This window comes from Neltuma alba, unplaced genomic scaffold (genome assembly GCF_004799145.2).
Source record: "Neltuma alba isolate B1F8T4 unplaced genomic scaffold, ASM479914v2 tig00012865_pilon, whole genome shotgun sequence".
Classification (NCBI taxonomy): domain Eukaryota; kingdom Viridiplantae; phylum Streptophyta; class Magnoliopsida; order Fabales; family Fabaceae; genus Neltuma; species Neltuma alba.
In genome coordinates, this window is record NW_021637246.1 from 20200 (window position 1) to 41157 (window position 20958).

The 20958-nt window shown below is 37.8% G+C and overlaps 3 protein-coding genes across 6 annotated transcripts; 2 read left to right on the top strand and 1 right to left on the bottom strand.

The window, feature by feature from the left end:
* Window positions 1–2960: 2960 nt before the first annotated feature.
* Window positions 2961–6278, top strand: LOC114731956 (aspartic proteinase Asp1). 4 transcript variants are annotated; one of them, XM_028919224.1, is made up of 9 exons: window positions 3078–3373; window positions 3988–4105; window positions 4213–4439; window positions 4566–4799; window positions 4887–5025; window positions 5125–5325; window positions 5417–5489; window positions 5581–5668; window positions 5807–6278. In XM_028919224.1, exons 1-9 carry the CDS (start codon window positions 3183–3185, stop codon window positions 5826–5828), a joined length of 1293 nt encoding a protein of 430 aa, XP_028775057.1. In that variant the 5' UTR covers window positions 3078–3182; the 3' UTR covers window positions 5829–6278. The 4 variants fall into 4 exon arrangements, with proteins under 4 accessions (XP_028775058.1, XP_028775057.1, XP_028775056.1 ...); XM_028919223.1 differs by having other exon boundaries at window positions 3079–3373; window positions 5143–5325; window positions 5763–6278; XM_028919221.1 differs by having other exon boundaries at window positions 3082–3373; window positions 5763–6278.
* Window positions 6279–6807: 529 nt separating this feature from the next.
* LOC114731959 (kinesin-like protein KIN-7E, chloroplastic) lies at window positions 6808–15725 on the bottom strand (the record flags this gene model as incomplete). Its single annotated transcript, XM_028919228.1, has 25 exons — window positions 15336–15725; window positions 15117–15214; window positions 14701–14790; window positions 14424–14476; window positions 14197–14262; window positions 14041–14094; window positions 13819–13878; window positions 13504–13582; window positions 13237–13304; window positions 12767–12829; window positions 12538–12642; window positions 11861–11965; window positions 11614–11721; window positions 11382–11528; window positions 10593–10775; window positions 10260–10427; window positions 9747–9980; window positions 9504–9644; window positions 9290–9415; window positions 8747–8797; window positions 8583–8630; window positions 8496–8511; window positions 8266–8375; window positions 7406–8152; window positions 6808–6816 (listed from the first exon to the last, which is right to left on the bottom strand). Coding segments are annotated over exons 1-25 (3189 nt in total), but the record flags the coding sequence as incomplete, so codon positions are not given.
* Window positions 15726–17043: 1318 nt separating this feature from the next.
* On the top strand, window positions 17044–20538 carry LOC114731963 (replication factor C subunit 5-like). The gene is made up of 9 exons (XM_028919231.1): window positions 17044–17307; window positions 17860–18076; window positions 18382–18461; window positions 18535–18694; window positions 19018–19099; window positions 19506–19635; window positions 19734–19797; window positions 19880–19948; window positions 20169–20538. Exons 1-9 carry the CDS (start codon window positions 17121–17123, stop codon window positions 20266–20268), a joined length of 1089 nt encoding a protein of 362 aa, XP_028775064.1. The 5' UTR covers window positions 17044–17120; the 3' UTR covers window positions 20269–20538.
* Window positions 20539–20958: the final 420 nt, after the last annotated feature.

Genomic DNA, 20958 nt, shown 5'->3' on the forward strand with positions numbered 1-20958 from the left:
ATTTATTGCCAAAGTGTCAACATTTCCTCCTGTTGAACTATTCCCCCTGTTTCAGGGAGAGAAAAAAAACTAGTAAAGTCTCTAATTTCTATTATGCTATGATTCTTTGGAAGAAAAAACCCATGATGGAATCGCCCTCGGTATCTATCAGCACATTCGTTATGATCTTGATCTTTTTCTCGCATCCATAACGCAGCTTTTCAAGGGCGCATTCGAGCTTTTCCTCAATTGGTTTTTTTTTTTTGGGTTGGGGTGGTGTTGTGTGTTTAGCGTCCCACGCGAATTAGGGAACATGATCGGCTTGCTGCTCCAGGTCTCGCTTCTGTTTGTGGCGGCGGCTTTTTCTTGAACAAGAAATGGGAAGGTGGTACAGATATTTTCCTCCCCTTGTTGTTGCTTTGGATTTTGCTACTTCGGCTTGCATTATGACTAGGCTTATGAGGATCACCACCTCGAAAATCGAATGCCGCGAACTCCGTGTTTGTTCCCTGTTTTCAGCCTTCTTCGACAGGGTCCTGATAGTGAAGTTTAATCCAAAGAGGGAAAACAATCCGAGCACTTGATCTTAGCCAAAAGGCCGACAAAGTCAGAGGGAAAACAATCCTTAGTTGAATGGCTAGCACGCTTGAAATCAGAGTCAAGATTCTATACCGTTTATGACCACACGTTATTACTGAGGGACAACAATTCACTACCACGAGTTGGCCAGATTTTTGTAATAACCATCTTGTCATTTTATGCACTGAATTAGAAGAATTAATTTTTAATCTAAAGAGTGGAAAATAATCGTGGTTATATCTTTATACCCTGCTGTGCTTGATGAGTTCGTTGGGGGGTGGGTTGAGCATGATGAATTGATGATTTCTTCTGTTCTGCAACACTCTTTTCCGGCAGTGGCAGTGGCATTGGTAAGGTTGTGAATGGAGGTCATGTCAAGCATACAGCGACGGAGAAGAGAGTGACGATATCCGCACGGTCGTGAATGGAGCTAGGGCCTAGATTAAGTTAAATTAATCTCTTATTGAAGATTTATTATGGAGAATAATAATACTAACGGTTCTAATCGAAGAGGTTATGGTAAAAGGATACATTCTGAGCTTTGCATGTGAAGATATAAAAATCAACGCAGAAATAGGCAGCCGCAAAAAAGAAAAGGGGGGGGGGTGTAAGCTTTCGTTTTTGCATGGGCCATTTTGGTGCAATTCATGAATGGCCCATTACGGATAATCTAAATGCATTTGTTGTTTGGGTTGAACTTTTTCCCATCAATGCCCATTCCCCCAGATGCATGGGAAGAAGATGAAGAGCGAGGAGGCAAGAGCTGGTATTTATGTCTGTTTATTTTAATGGTAATTTAATAAAATATAAATAATAAATTTGATTATATATTCTTTGTACCATGTCAAACAGATTCATAGTAATCTTGATGTTATTACACTCTATTCCTAACCATTATATTCTTATATGTGAATCAAACTGATAATAAGTGTCCAATGATATAAACGAAAACCAATTGTGTTCGTTAAATGTTTATAATGATTCAATTATGTGTGCGTATACTGTATATATAGCAAATTTATTATACAAATTAAAAGTTCAACATCGGCTGCTGGATAATTAAAAAGAAAGTGATTCGTCAAAGAAAAAAAGTAAAATGATGGAGTGATTTGTAAAATAAAAAAAAACAGATAAAAAAGACAAAGTGTTTTTTTTTAACAATTAAAGCCCAGTACTTGGTTTTGTATGAATTTAATACTACATCTTCCGGTCCTTAATATAAGAGTTAGTTTAAATTTTAATTTAGTCCTAAATATAAGATCTCAATTCATTTTGTTTCTAATATTTATCCATTTTTTTAAAGTAACTTTTGCGGTAGTTGGACATATTAAATATTTCATCAAATAGTATTTCTAACTAATACATTTTGATTAACAAGAATATTTTAAAAAAACACATATTTATTACAAATAACTAAGTAACTAATTTTTCTAATATATTTAAATTAGTCAATTAATTCTTATACCATCTCCGGTCCTAAATACAAGAGTTAGTAGACTAATTTGAGTAGATTAAGAAAATAAGTTAAGTTAGTTATTTGTAATAAATATGTCTTGTTCTTCTTAAAATATCTTTGCTAATCAAATTTATTAGATAGAATTACTATTATTAGAAGGACTACCTTAAAAAAATAGATAAATATGAGAGATAAAATAAATTATTATCTTATATTTAAGATTAAAATTAAAATCAAATTAGATTTTATATTAAAAATCAGAATCAATAATAAGAATCAGGGTAGTACTGGTACTGATTAAATTTTATCATTTTTTTTTCAATCAAATACCCCCAAATCCAAATTTTGAGTGTTTGACCCTTGTTTAGGGTGTGTTTGGGTGACACCCCAAACCATGGTTTGGGGAATAATCTACCCAAACACCCCCTCCAAAAACCAAAACCATGGTTTTGGGTCAAAATCATGGTTTTGGAAAAAGCAAAATTTTTTTGCTTTTGGAGAAAAAAGGGAGAGTGTGAGGGCCTATATGATATGTATCTTGTTATTTTTTTTATAAACATATTTTTTTATAAATATATTTAATCTTATATTTTATAAATATATATAAACATTAATTATTTATTAATTATATTATCTTATGTATTATTAATTATGTTGGTAAAAAACATATTATTAACAATTTTATTCCTTCAAATTAAAATATATTATAAAATCTATTTTTTCTGTAATTATCATATTAACTTATGTCTTTTTTTTAGTAATTTGTATATATAAAAAGTACTTCTGATAACAACTATCCAAACACTCTCACTTCTCAGAATCACTTTTTTACAAAATCTATTTTTCACAGAATCTATTTTCTCCAAAATCACTTTTCTAAACCATGGTTTGGTTTCATCCAAACACACTGCGGTCGTTCTTTGGGGGGTGGAAAGGAGAAAGAGAGAGGAAAAGGCCATGCGTGGGCGTTCTTGCCCTTTGACTTTGCCACCCGAGCAAAACCAGCGCCACCTAACCAGACCCGCCATTGGGCTCTTCACTTCAGAGTTCAGACTTCCGCTGGCAAATTTTCCTCCCTCTTCAATTTTTCATTTCCCCTTTTGATCCAAACCTTTTCGTTTTACTCCCACCTTCCTCCTCTGATTCAGAGCAATCATTTCCTTTTATCATGATGGGTGTCAAAAGCAAGGGAATCGCATTCATGATCATATTTTTTCTGGGCTTGTCTCCTGTTTTTCCACCGTGTTCCTCCGCGGCCAATCAACCCCGTAACTCTAATAAGCCGACGCACCCGACTTCTGCTAATCGCCTTAGCTCCTCAGCTGTTTTCCCGCTTCAAGGGAATGTATATCCTCTTGGGTATGTATCTTACTATAAAAGTTATGTTCCTATATGCTATATCATCTTGCTGACATTCTTTAACTGATTTTAGGTTTTTTAATTGGTTTTTATTTTCCGAATTTAAGTTCTGTCTTGCGATATCCTAATCTTTTGGATCATTCTTCATCTATCCGTCTTAGGTTTCTGGTTGAGCTACTGATCCTGCGTCCTCCCTTTTTGTCTCCCATTCCGCCAGTCTGGAGATTTTAAATTGTTGCATTCGCAGCATGATCTTTTATTCTCATCAGTTCTTTTGATATCATTTTCTTTTCTAGTTTCTTGAATACTTTCAGAGTCGTCTTCGTTTGGGTCGAATTTTGTCTTACGGCTATCACTTTTCAATTTCTGATCTACTACTACAAAGTACTTTTACTCGAGGGGCCTCCCATTTAAGGGCCGCTTCTCCTTTCTCTCAATGAAAAAGTGGACCCATCTCTTGCTTAATTTCACTCTAAGTAACTTCTTATCTATCATTCATAGTGGCTTTTAAGTAATAGCAACATAGGCGATTGTTTTCTAAAAGTTTACTTGTCTTATTTTCGAATTAATATCATAAGATCCAATGAAAATATAATCACTTTGTTTCTCTGCAGGCACTACACCGTCACCCTCAACATTGGTTCTTCTTCCAAGATCTTCGACCTTGATATTGACTCCGGTAGTGACCTCACTTGGGTACAGTGTGATGCACCGTGTAAAGGTTGCACCAAGGTGAACTTCTTTTTCAATTAAAAAGAATCACTTCGTACTTCGTACTGAAATATTAGCAGTCGGCAGTAACCTCCCATTTTTCCTTTCCCGGACTGTTGTGTTTGCAGCCCCGTGATAAACTTTATAAACCCAATAACAACGTGGTACAGTGTTCGGACCAGTTGTGCTCTCGAATTCACTTATCGACAATATCCCAATGTTCTGCTCCAGATGAGCAATGCGACTACGAGGTCGAGTATGCAGACAATGGAGCATCTCTTGGCGTGCTTGTCCGAGACTTCATTCCCCTTCAATTAACCAATGGCTCTGTCATACGTCCGCAAATCGCCTTTGGGTGAGTCTTCTAGCTCCATCCTAGACAGTGCTTGCGCACCCGAATGGCGGTGTAATTTTCTTTAAAATTTAACTGTGCTAAGATTTTCCAATCTGATTGATAGTACGTTTATCTTTTGAATGCTAGGTGTGGGTATGATCAGAAATTCTCTGGCCCAACCTCTCCACCTTCTACGGCGGGAGTTCTTGGTCTTGGAAGTGGCAAAGCAAGCATTTTGTCACAGCTTCATTCTATGGGTCTCACCCGCAATGTAGTAGGACACTGCTTAAGTGGGCAAGGAGGAGGCTATCTATTCTTTGGAGATGATCTCATTCCTTCATCTGGAGTTGTTTGGACCCCTATGCTGTCTAGTTCCTCGGAGTAAGCTATGCCAAAATATTTGTGTTTTTCTCACATGAATTTTTTTATTAATTTTTTTCGCAAATACTTGCACAATCATTTCTTCAGAATGCGCTATAGCTCAGGACCAGCTGAACTACTTTTCAATGGAAAGCCTTCTAATGTTAAGGGTCTTGAAGTTATATTTGACAGCGGGAGCTCCTACACATACTTCAATTCCAAGGCTTATCAAGCTGTTGTCGATCTGGTGAGATGTAACTGAAGAAACCTCGTTTTATGATGATCATCAATCAGCGCCTGTGTTTTTGGCTTTTAGATAAATCAGTAATCCTTTATCTATATTCAGGTGATTAATGACTTGAAGGGATCACAATTGACAAGAGCAACCAAAGAAGAAGACCCGTCCCTTCCAATTTGCTGGAAGGGTGCAAAACCTTTCAAATCATTACGTGATGTTAAGAGCTATTTTAAGCCTTTGGCAATGAGCTTCACAAAAAGGAAAAAGGTGCTGCTGCCATTACCACCAGAAGCTTATTTAATTGTTACGGTGAGCACCTTTCATCACAAGATCATTTTCTTCCTCGCATAGCAACAGGGAAACAAACGAAATCATATTTCTAACGTGATGCCTTACCCAGAAACACGGAAACGTCTGCTTCGGGATCCTAAATGGCGAGGAAGTAGGACTGGAAGATCTTAACATAATTGGAGGTACGATCAAGACATGCCAATCTTTAAGAAATCATTCTTCACTTCGCGATGTTTTGTTTGTTTGATTGTTAGTTATTCTCTCTGCGAGCAGACATCTCATTACAAGATAAAATGGTGATCTACGACAACGAGAAACAGCAGATCGGATGGGTTTCTTCCAATTGTGACAGGCTTCCCAAGTAATAAACCAATCTCTGTTATATCTTTTAGTGTGATTGATCATTGCTCAGAGGGCTTTCTCACTACGGAATTTTTTTCCCTGTTCATTAACAGTGTGGATCGTGACTTTGATGACGTTTTTTCACTACCTTACGCAGCCAATTTCGATATTTTAGCTGATCGTTGACCTGCACATGATAGATATCACAGATTGCTGATGCGTTCATCACTGGATTGCATATGTAACTCCATGTCCACGGCACAACATATTACATAGATATAGGTTCATTTTTTGCCAACCTTCCTAGAATACTTTGCTTCATTAGCAACTATATATGATTTGTAACTCTACGCACGCATAATAGTAATGCCTGGTGGAGAACAGTTGATGTAGAGCCCCAAAATGCCATCAGCAGAGTCGAGCATTAAGCTAGAGGATCCACCTTCGCTGTAGCTTTTCCATATCCCAGCCAGAAGGTGATTGATTGTTACTTATCAGTCTGAGTTACAAAGTATACTGTACCTGCATGTAGTACATGATACTTGAGTTTAAGCATCGTCAAATTAGGAAAATAATCATTGGAGTACATTTGTGTATAATATACTCACAGTAGCCACAGCAACTTTCTACAAGTCTTGATTTGCATACTGCAAGTTGTTAAATGATCTTTATCAGTCACGGTACTTCGGTCACAAGAGATTGCAATATTAAGCACAAGAGACGAAAACTTCATACTGGTATTGTTCAAAATTTAAGGTTGTTGAAACAGAAGCACAGCGCAACTCCTAAAATTTGCTCAGGCTGATGGATGAGGGTTGTTCATTTTATGGATTTGACTTCTGATATAAAGCGTGAAAAATTGAGAATATATTCATCTATCAAAAAATGTTAATCAGTTTTCATGTTTAGTTATGCGTAAAAAAAATAAATGGATTGATGCACTGGGGGCAAAGCAAGTTGGCACTAGGGTATTTTCAGGCGAAATACGATTTCTAAGGTTACAGCCTTACAGGATATTAGTGACAGGGAAAAGACATTAAATCTTACTATGAACGTTTGGCATGCAAGAAATATTACCTTGGCTTGGCAGATCTTTGTTATTGCCTCAATATGAAGGTTTTGAAGTTCTTCAAGGGCCATAACGTCCAGACCACCAATGTCCTCACCCTATCACGTTATCAAAAGAGACGTCATTTGAACATTCTCTATCTTCATGTTCTAGAGAATACCTAACAACTATTGGCTTATGCCGGTGAAATAGCCGGCCATCAACTTGAGCCCATTGTGCCAACTATAATTGTCAGGCACCAAAAAAACACATTCACAAAGCATTCAAATATAAAATATTCCACGCGGGGAAGGGTTGAGGAATCATGCTAACAGGAAAACCAACAGCATGTAATCCATGGCTCATAATTTCTATGCCAAGAAAACCACTTAACTTCAATGTCCAAGTCTTGCTAGTCGAAAGCTTCTAATTAGAATGAACTAATTTGCTATATAACTCTATGCAAGCTGAGTAGTAACTAGTTGGAATTAAATTCAAGGTCCCTGGAGAAATTAAACATACCCGGGCTTATGTCTTTCTAAATTCTGACTCTTCTTCAGAACTGTAACCTAAATTTGTATTCTCTCAGCGATTGGTAGTATTATTCAGACCTTTAGTTTATGCAGACAATGACTGTTGAGTTATTAATTAACATTATCGATTCACGGCATAGTAGACGAGGTAGGAAAGAATTCGGGAATGAGATACCTTCAATCTGGAAATAACACTCTCTAGTTCTTTGCATCTTCTTCTTTCTCTTTGATAACTAGCCTTGAGTTCTTCCAATGCGATCACCTCTTCCATAGCTGCTAAAGATTCATCCTCTTTGTATGTTTTTCTGTTAGCGTTGCCGTTAGTTGGACGGAGTCCATTTTTAACCCTGGTTTGTATATCATTAAGCTTACAGAGTGTTGACTTGTCGTCCATATTAACACCAGACTTTCTCATCTTCGCAACCAGCACCCGCATACTTGCTAGCTCATCTTCCATATCTTGTTCATGGTGTTTTGTTTCATCAAGCCTTCTTCTCAGCTCCACTTCAATTTGGTCTTTTGTGGATAGAGCAGCTTCCAACAAAGCTTCTCTCTGGAATCCAGCTTTAAGGTTCCTCTGCAACTTCTCAATCAGAACATCATTCCCAAGCTTTCTGGATTGACCATCTTGTTGCTGAGTATTATTAATACTTTGTTTGTGATCACACGAAGCGGATGTTTGACAACAGTTAGACTTGCAACAAGACATTTTTGCAGCTTCCAGATCACCGGTCAGTTCTGCATTCTCATAGGAGAGTTTGGTTACTTCTTCGGCCAGGTTTCGAAGTTCAACAGCTGCAGCGGCTGCCAACTCTTTTGCATATGAAGCTTCCTGCGCAAGTTTGCGACTCTGAATTTCAAGCCCATCTTTTTCTTCAGCCAATCTCACTTTATCTTGCCTCAAATTCTCTATTTCAGCTGCCTAAACAGTGCAATAGTGACAAAGATTAAAAGAAAAACCCCTTCCAAAAGAAACCAAGCGCACAGAGACACAGACACAGAGAGAGAGAGAGAGAGAGAGAGAGAGAGAGAAACCTGCATACAAATTTGAGAACTAAAATGGGAATTATTACTGCCTTGCCTGGAGTGCTCCTGAATATTTAAGTTTGTAACGCTAGATGTTTCGTGGGTCACTTCCGATATCACTTTAAAACACACGTCATTTGGCTCAGTCTCACTTTCAGCCAATGGTTGATAACTATCTGAGGTTTTATTCTTCAATAAATCTACTTGTTGCCTTAGCATAAGTATAGTCTCTTGCATACCAGCGCATTCTAAATTCTGTGGAAAATTGAGGAAATGAATTAGAAATTGGAAGTCCCCATGAAAGAAAATACAGTTGTGTGATGTACCTTAGACTGCAGTTGCTCTTGGAGTATCCTGTTGTCTGCAGACTTGATCTTGAATACTCAACAGCAAGAGAGAATACCTCAGCATGATACTCGCAATATTTTCTGCTTGCTAGGTGGGGGAAAAATAAAAACAAAACCGGTACGAAGAAGATAGAAAAACCAACCTCAAGTTCAAAAATTTTTTCGTTGAGCTCTGTGGTAAGCCTGGCCAGAGCCTACATTCAAGAGTAATTGAGTTGTCAATTTAAGCAATTCAATACACCAAACCGAAGCTATCATAAACAACCTTGTTAGACCTAAAAATCCGGCAAAAGAATAAAAAGCCACTGATTTTCATCCCCCTCTTACTGCCATATCCAAAATACTTCTCTTCCCTTCAATTTTATAACGAATTTTAGTTCTTTAATTGGCCACGTAAAATGCATTAAGTTTTTTTTTTGGGGGGGAAAAAATGCATTAAGTATGTTAAGGGCTTCCAATTCTAGAGCAAGTGACGTTGAAAAGAAAAGGACGTGTCAGAAAACAGAATGTCATTTGGTCACGTTATTTGTCTTATTTCTTTTATTTTTTGTCCTTGGAATAAATTTTCCGTATTCTGTGAACTATTGTGCACAAGTTTAGACAACAATTATCTGTTTCTGTTCACCATAATATATACAAAATAGCATGAAACAAACTTTAATATAAGAAATAATCATTATCCTTACCTCAGACATTTCACTGTTATTGGGTGCATGTGCCGTCATCCGAAGTGGTCCAAGCATACGTTGCTCCAGAATACGGATTTGGTCCTTCTTTTGACTAATTTCATCCTTCAACTTCTGCATGTGCTCCTGCCATCATCACCAGACCAGCCACCTCAGTTTTCATAATAAAAACAATGTTCAAGTCCTCATTGGACTATCCTAAATAGTAGCTCACCTGTAGTTGTAAATCTTCAGGACGGTTAACAGCTTGTTCAGACAGTCGTTTCAGAGAACTGGTGCATAATGCCACCTCCCCAGCCAGCATTTTTACTTGTTCACGAAGAAGATCCATTTGATCAGTTATTGTGCTCCCAGTCTGCAAAATAGTCACTTGGAATATTTATGTCAGATTAATCCATTTCGTAAAATACATAAACATCTTTCCTGTTGCATTTTTCACTAGTAGCTGAGATCTCACCGGAGGAAGTTGACGACCTTTGGTAGTTCCACTAAACAAGTCACCGGCTTGGTTTCTTAAAGGAGATGAATTAAGAGCTAAAGCATTTTCTTTTGTGCTGATTGAATTCCTGCGTGGGTCTTTCACGTCACGAAGCATTACTTTATTTGGCATTTGTTTTGAAGATGATGCAGGGGTCCCATTTGTAGGGCTCTCGTCATCAGAATTTGGTGACCATCCCCCCTGATCAGGTTTCTGCAACGGAGACATATACAATTAGTTGACCAGGTCACCATAATCAGTTGCTAATACAGCCTCATAACATAAAGAGATCATTCTACCTAATACTGGTTATTGTTTAATCAGAGCCTTAATCTTAAGATGGGTATAACTAATAAAGGGGAGTCATTAGTGACGCTGTAGGTAGAGGAACTTGTTAAGTCTTTTCTGTTAGTAACCATACTGTTTGGTATTAATTCTTAACATGATGAATCATCAAATTTCTACTTTCAAATGAACAGAAAAATAACTTACTCTCAGCTTGAACCAGCCAAGCATTCCCCGTCTTTTGTTCCTTTTATAATCCCTCATCAGCTCATCTAAGTTAACATCATCCTTTCCTTCCACTGAAGGCTCTGAAGCGTGGCTTCCAGCATCATCCTCAGTCAAAATATCACGTTTTCTATCTGGAAGATATGCTAACTGTAATAACGAGAACAAGCAGTTGACTTCATTACTTTTCATTCCAAGTTACTGAATTCATATTGCAAAACAACAGATCACTTGAACTATATCAGATCACTAGCACAAAGCAGATAACTGACTGCATCACCATACGGGGTAACATGCTAAAACAGTAAAACATACCTCATCTTCCCCAAAAGAATGCCTGCGCCTATGGCTAGGCCTTTCAGGAATGTTTGAAGACATTGCAGTCTTTGTGGAAACCAGTATTAGTTTGGTGAGTCGCTGAATTCTTCCCATCAAAGCTGCTTTAGACTGTTCCTCCTCTTCCAATCTTGACTGCAATTTGAACTGGCCAGCTTCCAGCTTTACATCATGATGTAAGCTTTCATTAATGGCAAGTGAAATAAACAATACGCGAATCAAACATAATGTGCAATGAGTAAACCAAACACTACGTTCCCAGTGGATCAAAAATCAAGACAACATATTATTCTAGGCTTCTTCCACATTATAAAGTTGCCACTAACCCTATGTTTGGACGGAAAGAAAAGTAGGGAGAGGAGAAAACAGGAGGAAAAATGTATTTTGCCTTGTTTGGATAGCAAGAGAAAATAAGGAAAGAAAAGTTGAGGAGAAAAAGGCATGGGGTCCACATGTTTTTTTCCTATAAGTCTTCTCTTCAGACAGAGAGATTTTGGAAAGCAAACATGCTTTTCAAAGCTGCCGTGAAGGAGAGAAAAAGGGACATGAGCCCACATCATTTTCATATGGGTATTACTATCATTGTAAAATCAGTCTCTTTTTCTTCTTTTATATTTTCTCCTGCTCATCCCAACATAAGGAGAGAACATTTTCTCTTCACTTTTATCTTCCCTCCATTTTCCCTCCTCCCATTTTCCCTTCGCATCCAAACAAAGCATAAGTGACAAAGTCTCTTATGCATTTCACGATATATGCAACAGTACAAACCTGAAGCTTCAAATTAACCAGATCTTCTTGTGAAGATACAGCAGCATTGGGATTCTCCAATATACCACGCTTCAACTGCTGAAGCTCCTGCTTTAAATCATGAATTTCCTTCTGATATTTTTTGATCAGAGACTTCTCATCGATAATCTAAGGCAAGAAAAGCAATAAAAATTAACAGAATGAAGTCACAGTGCTAGGGAATATCCTATTATTAACAGCCACATGATATTACCTTGTTTTGAGAAGCCTTGATTTCAACATGCTTACTTCGAGATGCAAACTTCAACGTGTTGTGTGTCTCTTCACTACTGCTAGAGGCAGGCGTAACAGTGCAGATGAGCTTCAGCAACCAAGGAATAGCAGGTCATTTCAAGCATTAGCTAACCTCAACAATTTACAAAAAATAAACGACCAGCAGAATTTTAAAAAGTTGCTTATTGGGGGGGGGGGGGAATTAGCAAGCCTGATATTGAACTAACAGAAATCTGTCCATGACCACTGAGGGACGATTGTAACAAACGAGTAAGTTTTGAATCTCGATATGGAATATGAGTTGCCTTTCCATCTGTTAATTTAGAAATAACCTGCAAAACAGAAAGACAGAAGACCAGGAAGAGATTTTATTTACTTCACCGGACATAACTTGTGAATGGGACTTCAGAAACCATAAGAATTAGAAACAACAGCACATCCAATGAACTGCTTCAAAAATGCAGTGCAAATTACATTCTGACACTGCATAACAGGAAAAAATTCAACCAAGAACATTTATTTAATATCCCCCAGTCGGCATTCTCAATAAGACGCACTCCACTGTCCCCAAGACTGTGAGACATGGGGACACACCCCACCAATAATGCATCAGGGCCAAATATAAGTGTGTTCAAAGGCTAATTAAGGATTGTCAAAAAGTCAAATATAAAACACAAGAACCAATTATCCCAAACACTACTGCCACTTTAAAAAAAAAAAAAAAAATTTAATCACGTTCCACATTGATAAAAAAGTAAGCACAGAACACAATGTTCACAACTATCAGTTGAAAGTGCATACAACCCCGTATATCTTATAATAGATCAAGAGTTAGACTAACAACTATAAAGGTAGAATTAAATTATGGTGAAAAGAGAGCAGAAAAAGAGTAGATAAGTATTACCGTTCCAAGAGTAAGCAAACTTTTATTAATATATGAACCCTCTTTCCTTCGCAACCCAGTTGTTTCAGCTTTAGAGCTTTCAGACCCTGCAAGGTCAATTAAGTGCTGGAAAGGAGGAAGGTTTGAATTCAATTAAGCGCCTAAAACTAGTCAAACTATGGATAGATGGCATATGCCGAGGCAGTATAGTGCACCATTGAGAATCATAATTTTACGTAAATAGCCTTACCAAATGGGACAGTGTCACATCTTCTTCCCCAGTGTTTTCCCCACGAGTACTGCTTTCTATAGTCTGATAGAAACGATGTACTCAGTAAAGTACATAAGCCAAATGAAATCAAAATAACAACTGGGTGCCATTTTATCCCCACCTCGTGGGATAAAGCTTGTTGTTGTTGTTGTTAGAAACATTACATTCAAAATGAATTAGATTTGACATGGTAGATCCACAGATGGAACTGAAATAATTCATGAAATACTAGGGTTAACATGCCACTAAAAGCTCAAGAATGCGCCTATTATGTTAAATTTAATTCATGAAGAAATGATATCATGCAGCAAGATAATTTATTTGAGGAAACATTAATTGTTAACAGCATGTTTAAAAGTTCAAAAATTGACTTTTCTCAACTTATGAGGGGCAATAATATACATTCAGATTTCAAGCATATGAAGATTACTTTGTAAGATTTGGCATACCAAGGTGAATATGGTGTGGCTTCGACTGCTAACCAGATTCAAATTATTAGAACCAACATGTCTGTGCTCTGGATTATTCAGAAAGAAGACATCAGAGAGAGGAAAAATTTGTCACGCTTCCATCAAAGTTATAGTGAAGCATGAAAAAAAAAGCATCAAGTAAAGAATTCTGGAGGAGAAATTTAGAGTTACGACAAACAAACAAACCAATGATACAAAAAGAAGCCAAAAAGAACATCAAAAAAAAGAAAAGGTTTATATATATACCTTCTCCTGTAGCAATCAAGGAAAGGGCATGAGCAGGGGATAGCACAACCTCCTCTTTGATTCCTTCAACATAAGTTCCCTGTCAACATTTTATATCTTGCACGCTCAGCTGAAGATCAATCAATTAATTCGAATTTAAGAAAACATGGATATATGTTATAATGCCAATGAAAACAAAACAAGGGGATAACAGAGTGTGCTCATTTAAAAGAAAAGAAATACAAAAGATTCCTACAACAGCTAAGTTGCTTTTATCACTAAGAGCAGATAATGAATAATGATAAACTTTGGACTTTCCCATATTGACATAAAGACCTGAGCATCTTCTCTTATTCTTAGGTTCTGCCCAGTAGGATCCAGCAAGTCATTAATGACCTAAACAAGAGCAGATAACAATGAGAAGCAATACCCATTTAAGTTAAAAATACTTATGAACAAGGATGCAGATAGGCATTGTTTGAACTACTATATTTGTTTCTCATCCATAAAGTATTCACAAAGGTGAGAAACATTAATTTAGTGTTTCATGGTTCTGACCTCATTATAAATCTCAAGATAAGACACGCGAAGTAGGAATTCTCGTGCTGGTGTCTGAAATTGACAAACAAGATTTGTCACCAAAGCCATAAGGTTTTACTGCTAAGTTGGAATTGAGGCCAAAAAATAGCCAAGATGAAAAGATCAACCCTTTACCTCTTGTATTATACAGAAGACGTCCTTCACTGCAAGTGGGATAATTCCAGGTGACTTCTGCTCGCCCTGGGAAATATATGAAACACTATTATTTTAGCATGAACAGAGGTCAATGGGTAGGATCAATTGTAGGATGAACCATCAGCTGCACTTTTGAGTTGCTAACCTTAGAAGTTAAACAATGCACTTAGGCTCAATGCCACATCAAGAGGGAAAATTGGACTTACATGCATGGTATGTGTCTTTCCACTGCTAGTAACACCATATGCGAATACAGTGCCTGCAAATAATAGAAGCAACTGTAAGCAGATCACCTACCAGGGTTTATTATGTTTCAATAAGACCTAACAAGAAGCTCGAACTCCTCAAGAGTGAGATTGATCATCAATATGTATTGCAAGCAAACATATATTAAGCCAAACCTCAAACTTCATAGATCCAAACTTGGGACAAAGTCAGCCATGAGTACACGAAAATGGGAATAACAGAAAAAAAAAATACTACCATTAATTCCTTCCATGGCACCGCTGACAACATGCTGAGCAGCCACGTCATATACATGCCGAGTAGTTGTTGCAGGCCCAAACACCTTATCTGCCACGCAAAATATTATTACAAATAATGTGAAAACATGGAACTACAAATCAAACCAGTAATATCTTGTTGAGCTATTCGGATAGGAAGTAATGTATGCTGTGGAATACAAGAATTTGAGAAAAGAAAAACAAGCAAGAAGAAGGAACGAGGTGGTGGAGCACGGAGAGCTGAATTGTTGGGTTCGTTTGCCACACTGGAAACTGCCAACAATCCGCACCCCACTCAATTGGAACAACTGAAAATGTAAAGAATCAAGCTTCTTATTTTGTGTCGTCGAAAGCTGAATATGTTACTATCAGAAGGCCATGAAGTGAACGACTTACCGAAGCCGTAGGCAACGGAAGGATTGTTCTCATTTCTCACTATATGATCCCCGTCTGCATACCAAGCTATCTCGTCTCCTTTATTAATTTCTCTGGCACTGCTCAAACACACATAAGGATTCAGAAGACACGCAAATAGAACAGAAAAGACTCGAGTTATGAATGATACCCGCCCCATGAATTCAAGCGAAAAACCAAGAAAACAACAGTGTGCAGCACCTGAGGGGTCGAAACCTGACGGTGACACTGACATTCTCCTTTGCCTTGCAAACCTCAGGACGATCAAGGTTTGACGGGCTTGGGCTGGCTGGAGAGATAGGCAATTTCGGTGAAGGTCTCGACGAAGTGGTCGAAGACGGAGAAGAGGGTCTCCCTGAGGATTTTGCGACCGGCGGCGGGGCAGAAGGGGCCTTCCGGGAACGAAAGGGAGAGATAGCGGAAGAGGCTCTCTGGGAACGGCTGTATCCCGCGGCAGACATTGATGGAGAAGAAGATGTGAAGTCTAAGTAAGAAGATTTTTTGTTTGCGAGAGGAACGAAGCACAGGTCACATGCCGGCCATTGTAGTGCAGTCTTTGGAGAATGCTCCTCCGCCACAACATTTCCTGCAGCTCCCTCCAAAACAAAACTAAATTTTATTTGGCGAGCATGTCTTCTGAGGTTAAGAAAGGTTTCTTTTTGTTTGAAATTTTAATTTTTTTGGCGCAAAATGTCAGAATTCAGGAACAGTGTGCACTGTACTAAACTAGTAATGGTGACTTTGTTTCTTTACGTGAGCGTCGCTGTTGGTCTTCTTGGGAGATGCGAGGTTCAGCCCATACTAGCTAAAGAAATCTGTTAATTTGTTAAACTAATGCCACCGTTTGTCTGTCATAAACAGAGGAATCGACGATTAGAAAAAAGAAATGGTTGTCTTGGCAAAATCGCGCCATTTGCTGGATCATTCTAATATGCGGACCCAAGTACCCAGCCAGCTCTGGCTCCAAAATCGATCTATTGTCTACTTGGCATGTTATATTCAAATAGGATCTAAAGTGCAACGTTATAGGAGTAGATTGGACGTCATGGTGGTGTTTTCTAAGATCAGAAGGTCGTTTTATGTCCAGTATGCGGGTTAAGAACTGGTCACTGCGCTTTGATACTTTAAAAGTCAAATCAAAATGGAAATGAATTAATATTCTGATTGATGAAAAAGAGGAGAAGGGTTATGTTTTTCGTCCATCCTCCCTCCTTGAAAAGGATCCCCCCATTTTTTGTTTGCGTTGAAAATGTTCATTTGAATTCGCTTTTCGTTGAGCCTCTGTAATGTATATTTTGCCTCTATAATTTTTCCTTTTCTCTTTTGAGTAAACTCGTTTTTCATACAGTACACATAGGTTCTCCGTTGAGAGACCTGGATCTCCAAGGTTATACCCTGTCAGAATTATAGGACGAGAACAAAAATAAGAATACAAATGCAAGGAATCGGAATCTTTTACATTTATGTAAGTTACACGTCCGGTCTTTAATATAAGATTTATTTAACTAATTTGATTAGATTAAAGAAGTTAGGTAAGTTAGTTAATTATAAGAAAAATGACATATTTTTTCTAAAACACCATTATCATCTTTCTTAATGCCTCCTCTCCTTCTTTTGCTTGATTATGGTTGAGGAGTATCATAGGGATAATTTAGAGAAAATTGATAAATATAAAAAATGAGTCTTATATTTAGGACAAAAAACAACTCAAGAATTAGGTATTATATGAATGACCGGAAGAGTATATGTTATTGTTAACTGTGACGTTTTTTAAACAAAACGAGACTGCAACGAAATGTATATTAAATTTATTATAAATATCACAATATATTGTTATTTATTTTCAGTCCGCGCGCCCGTTTTGGAATTGCCATTTGGCGCCATCAACCTTGAGCGTCGTCGTTGGCCCAAAAAAAAAAAAATTGAGCTTCGTCTCTGAATTTCACTTCAGCTCCTGCTAAGAAAAAGCAAAGTGCAGCACTAACTATGGCGGAGACAACCTCTCCCATGCTCATTGACGACGATGATAACAACTTCTCTGCCATACCCAACAAGGGCAAAAGCGTGGTCGTTGCCGGCAATCCACCCGCCAGCAAGGATACTCCGTGGGTTGAAAAGTACCGCCCTAAATGCCTCGACGACGTTGCCGCACATCGCGACATTGTCGATACCAGTACGACTCAACGCCTCCTTTCCGTTCTCCTTTAAGCTCTAGGGTTTATGATACTGGTTGTGAAATTTATTGTCTTTTTCTGTTTCTGGCCGAAACAATCTCAAAGAAAATTTCTTCCTTAACCGGCCCAATCCATAATTTTTTATGATTTATGGGATTAGATTTCCTAATCTGAGAAAAATTTGTCCCGTCCATTTTGTTTCTAGGGTTTTGCTCGTATTGCATAATTATCACCATGAAACATATATTTAAATCCTCATTGGAATTTTTGTTTGGATATCTTGGGTTGCTACCACATGGGAAGGGAGGAAGGGACTAGAGTGTAATTACCTAATCGCGTGTTATGTTACTGTATAATTTTTGTAGGAGTGATTCTGGTGTTTTCCTTTGTGTCTTTTTGCTCGGAAAGAAAGAGGATTTGTAATATGCTGCTATTATCATTGTCTGCTTCGAGTCCATATCTATCATAAGATTCTTACTCTCATCATGACTTCATTAGTTCTAGTTACTGACTCATTGTTTTTTACTCATTATTTGTTTGTTGTTCAATAGTTGATAGGCTGACTTCTGAGAACAGATTACCCCATCTTCTATTGTACGGCCCTCCAGGCACGGGCAAAACATCAACTATTCTTGCTGTGGCCCGCAAACTATATGGGGCACAATACCAAAACATGATTTTGGAGCTCAATGCATCAGATGACAGGGGAATTGATATCGTACGCCAACAGATACAAGATTTTGCTAGCACCCAGAGCTTCTCATTTGGGTTGTTTTCATTATCTGCATCCTACTTCTTGCTTAAATACTGTTCTGTATGGTTTTGATTTACTATTTTGTGTTTGGAGTAGAAATAATTCCTTTGTAGTGTGGTAAATGCCCTGATTCACAGTGTAAATATATATAATCAGCTGCCATCATGTGGAATATTTTGTGTTATATGAGGCGTGAATTGTTTTTCTGTGTCTTCTTTTGCACATTTGATTGTGAAAACTACATGTCATGGCATGACTATGATGCTGAAATTGCCAGTTTTTGGTCTTAGCTGATGAACGAATGGTCCTTGTTTTACAGAGTCAAGTCCTCTGTAAAGTTGGTCTTGTTAGATGAGGCAGATGCAATGACAAAGGATGCACAGTTTGCATTGCGTAGAGGTATAGCTACTGTCTGTATTGCAGAGCTAAAGCCATTTTGTTGTGTTATAATACCCTTCATCGTTTGTTGCAGTGATTGAGAAATATACAAAAAATACTAGGTTTGCACTCATCTGTAATCATGTAAACAAGATTATTCCAGCACTGCAATCAAGATGCACTCGATTTCGGTTTGCCCCTCTCGATGCTGTCCATATTACTGAGAGATTGAAGCATATTGTTAAGGCTGAAGGGTAAGTATCATCATCTCCGTTACCATATATGCATATTGGTATACAGCTGTCCTAAAGCTCTCATGAGGAAGGAAACTCACTGCTCTTCTGGGCTGCCAGTTCATTCTGGGGGAACTTTTTCAACAAATACTGTTTCTTCTTTGATAAGTATCTTGGAGGTTAGGGCAATGGGTGGAATAGTATGGGAAAATGTACTTTCGTACTTTCATCATCATAGCATAGCAGACGCTGCTACTGCCATTTCATTTGATGTGATTACTACTTGTCCGCACATGATTGAAGTAACTTCCAATATGATGATTTCTGTTATGTAATTTTACTAGGCTTGATGTTACAGAAAGCGGTTTAGCAGCACTTGTTCGGCTCTGTAATGGAGATATGAGAAAGGCTTTGAACATTTTGCAGGTTGGATTTAAGAAGTAACTACAGCTGTTATATTTGATCAAATTTTATCTGGGAGTATTTCAGCAATCTACACCAAATTCTTGAATATCCTCAACCTCAAACCTAGTAGGCTATTTCTCCGTTTTTGATATTTAGGCATACTTCTATAGAACATGCTGTATTTGGACTTTGGAGTGTATATAGGAAATGGAGGAAAACTGAATATGATTGAATAAGCACCAAAGTTGATAGGGACATGGATTTGAAAACATAGCAACATGACAATTTAAGGCATCCAAATGTCTATCCAAATGCCTAGGACTCCTATCAACTTGCTACTGTGGAAATGATGTTATCAAAGGGTATGTTCTGGATTATTTGTACCAATGGATCCTTGATGACGCATTTTGTCGCTTCATGTTTGCAGTCAACGCATATGGCTTCTCAGCAGATAACAGAAGAAGCTGTTTATCTTTGTACTGGAAACCCATTACCCAAAGACATTGAGCAAATCTCTTATTGGCTTCTGAATGAACAATTTGCAGATAGTTTTAAAAGTATTAAGTTGATTTATTACTTCTTTTGATGTCATTTTTTTTTTCATTTAATGTCACTAAGCAATTTACTTATATTTTGTTTGCATAACTTCCTATAGGAATATATGAAATCAAGACAAGAAAAGGATTGGCGCTGGTGGATATTGTGAGAGAGGTCACAACGTAAGCCTTATGCATCATGCCAACTGTTTAACTTCTTGACATTTCTTTTTATGATCTTGATTTCTCTGTATCGTTATCACAGGTTCGTTTTTAAGATTAAGATGCCCCCAAGCGTTCGAGTGCAGCTGGTGAATGATTTGGCTGACATAGAGTATGTATTCATGTCCTATTTTTCTGCGTACTATCTTCCTTTCCCCTAATTTGACAAATAGATGGCAACACTTGAAAGAAAGGTTACTCATATCTGAGCCACGCGTATTGTGATACTTTAGTCGCTCCCTTGCATTTTCCAGGATTAATTTATATTGGCCATCGATTATTTATATGCCTGAGATGATCGCTTATGATAATGGAGATGTCTGTTCATGCAGGTACAGATTGAGTTTTGGGTGCAATGATAAGCTGCAGCTGGGATCGGTTATTGCTTCTTTCACACGTGCTAGGTCTGCACTGGTTGCGGCTGCTAATTAACTTGAAAGCTTGGGATTGGTATTGCTATTACGTTCTTGGTTAGGGATGTTTGATACCGTCACTGTGATGGCAAGAATCTCAAGCTGTACAAAAAGAATTAATCTTTTAATATGGGATGAGTTGGCTCGCGTTTTGGAGGATGAGTCATTTCAAAATTTTAATGCAGCGGGTATTTTTGTCGACATATTCACTGCTGAATATATTCTACTTTATCATGGGTTTAGCCTTCTTACGGCTTCATCTAAATATATGCGATATCGGCCTCTCCAATCATCTGCGTTTTTTTCTTTTTAATCTCAGTCCCTGATGTCGTCGTTATCTTGGCGAATGAGGTATGTGACTACAAGCAAGCTTGGTTTGACAGTGAAAGCTCCGTGAAACCACGGGTGCCTGAAAATGACCAAACTAGCCACGTTAAATATGCTATATATCGTTCAAGTGCCTAATGCTACGTCTAAGCACCTGTGCCGCTGGGTCACTTGCGAAGGAATCAGGTTTTATCTATTCTCAACAACATACCATAAACACTGATATATGAATTTGAGAATGCCCGTTTATGGATCATGGGATTCATAAAAATATGAATATGAAAGTAGCAAATTAGGGGCCGAGCTAACAGTATGGAAGAGGGGGGGGGATTCAAAGTTCATCATAAGAACTCGTGAATATCGAATATTTTTTATAGCTTCG

Bases quoted from the DNA above. Each gene is read 5' to 3' on its own strand.
- LOC114731956 (XM_028919221.1), top strand. From the start codon at position 3,183: ATGATGGGTGTCAAAAGCAAGGGAATCGCATTCATGATCATATTTTTT. The intron at 4,106-4,212 runs GTGAACTTCTTT...TTGTGTTTGCAG, and splicing joins CGTGTAAAGGTTGCACCAAG to CCCCGTGATAAACTTTATAA. The intron at 4,440-4,565 runs GTGAGTCTTCTA...TTTGAATGCTAG, and splicing joins CGTCCGCAAATCGCCTTTGG to GTGTGGGTATGATCAGAAAT.
- LOC114731963 (XM_028919231.1), top strand. From the start codon at position 17,121: ATGGCGGAGACAACCTCTCCCATGCTCATTGACGACGATGATAACAAC. The intron at 18,462-18,534 runs GTATAGCTACTG...CGTTTGTTGCAG, and splicing joins ACAGTTTGCATTGCGTAGAG to TGATTGAGAAATATACAAAA. The intron at 19,636-19,733 runs GTATTAAGTTGA...AACTTCCTATAG, and splicing joins ATTTGCAGATAGTTTTAAAA to GAATATATGAAATCAAGACA.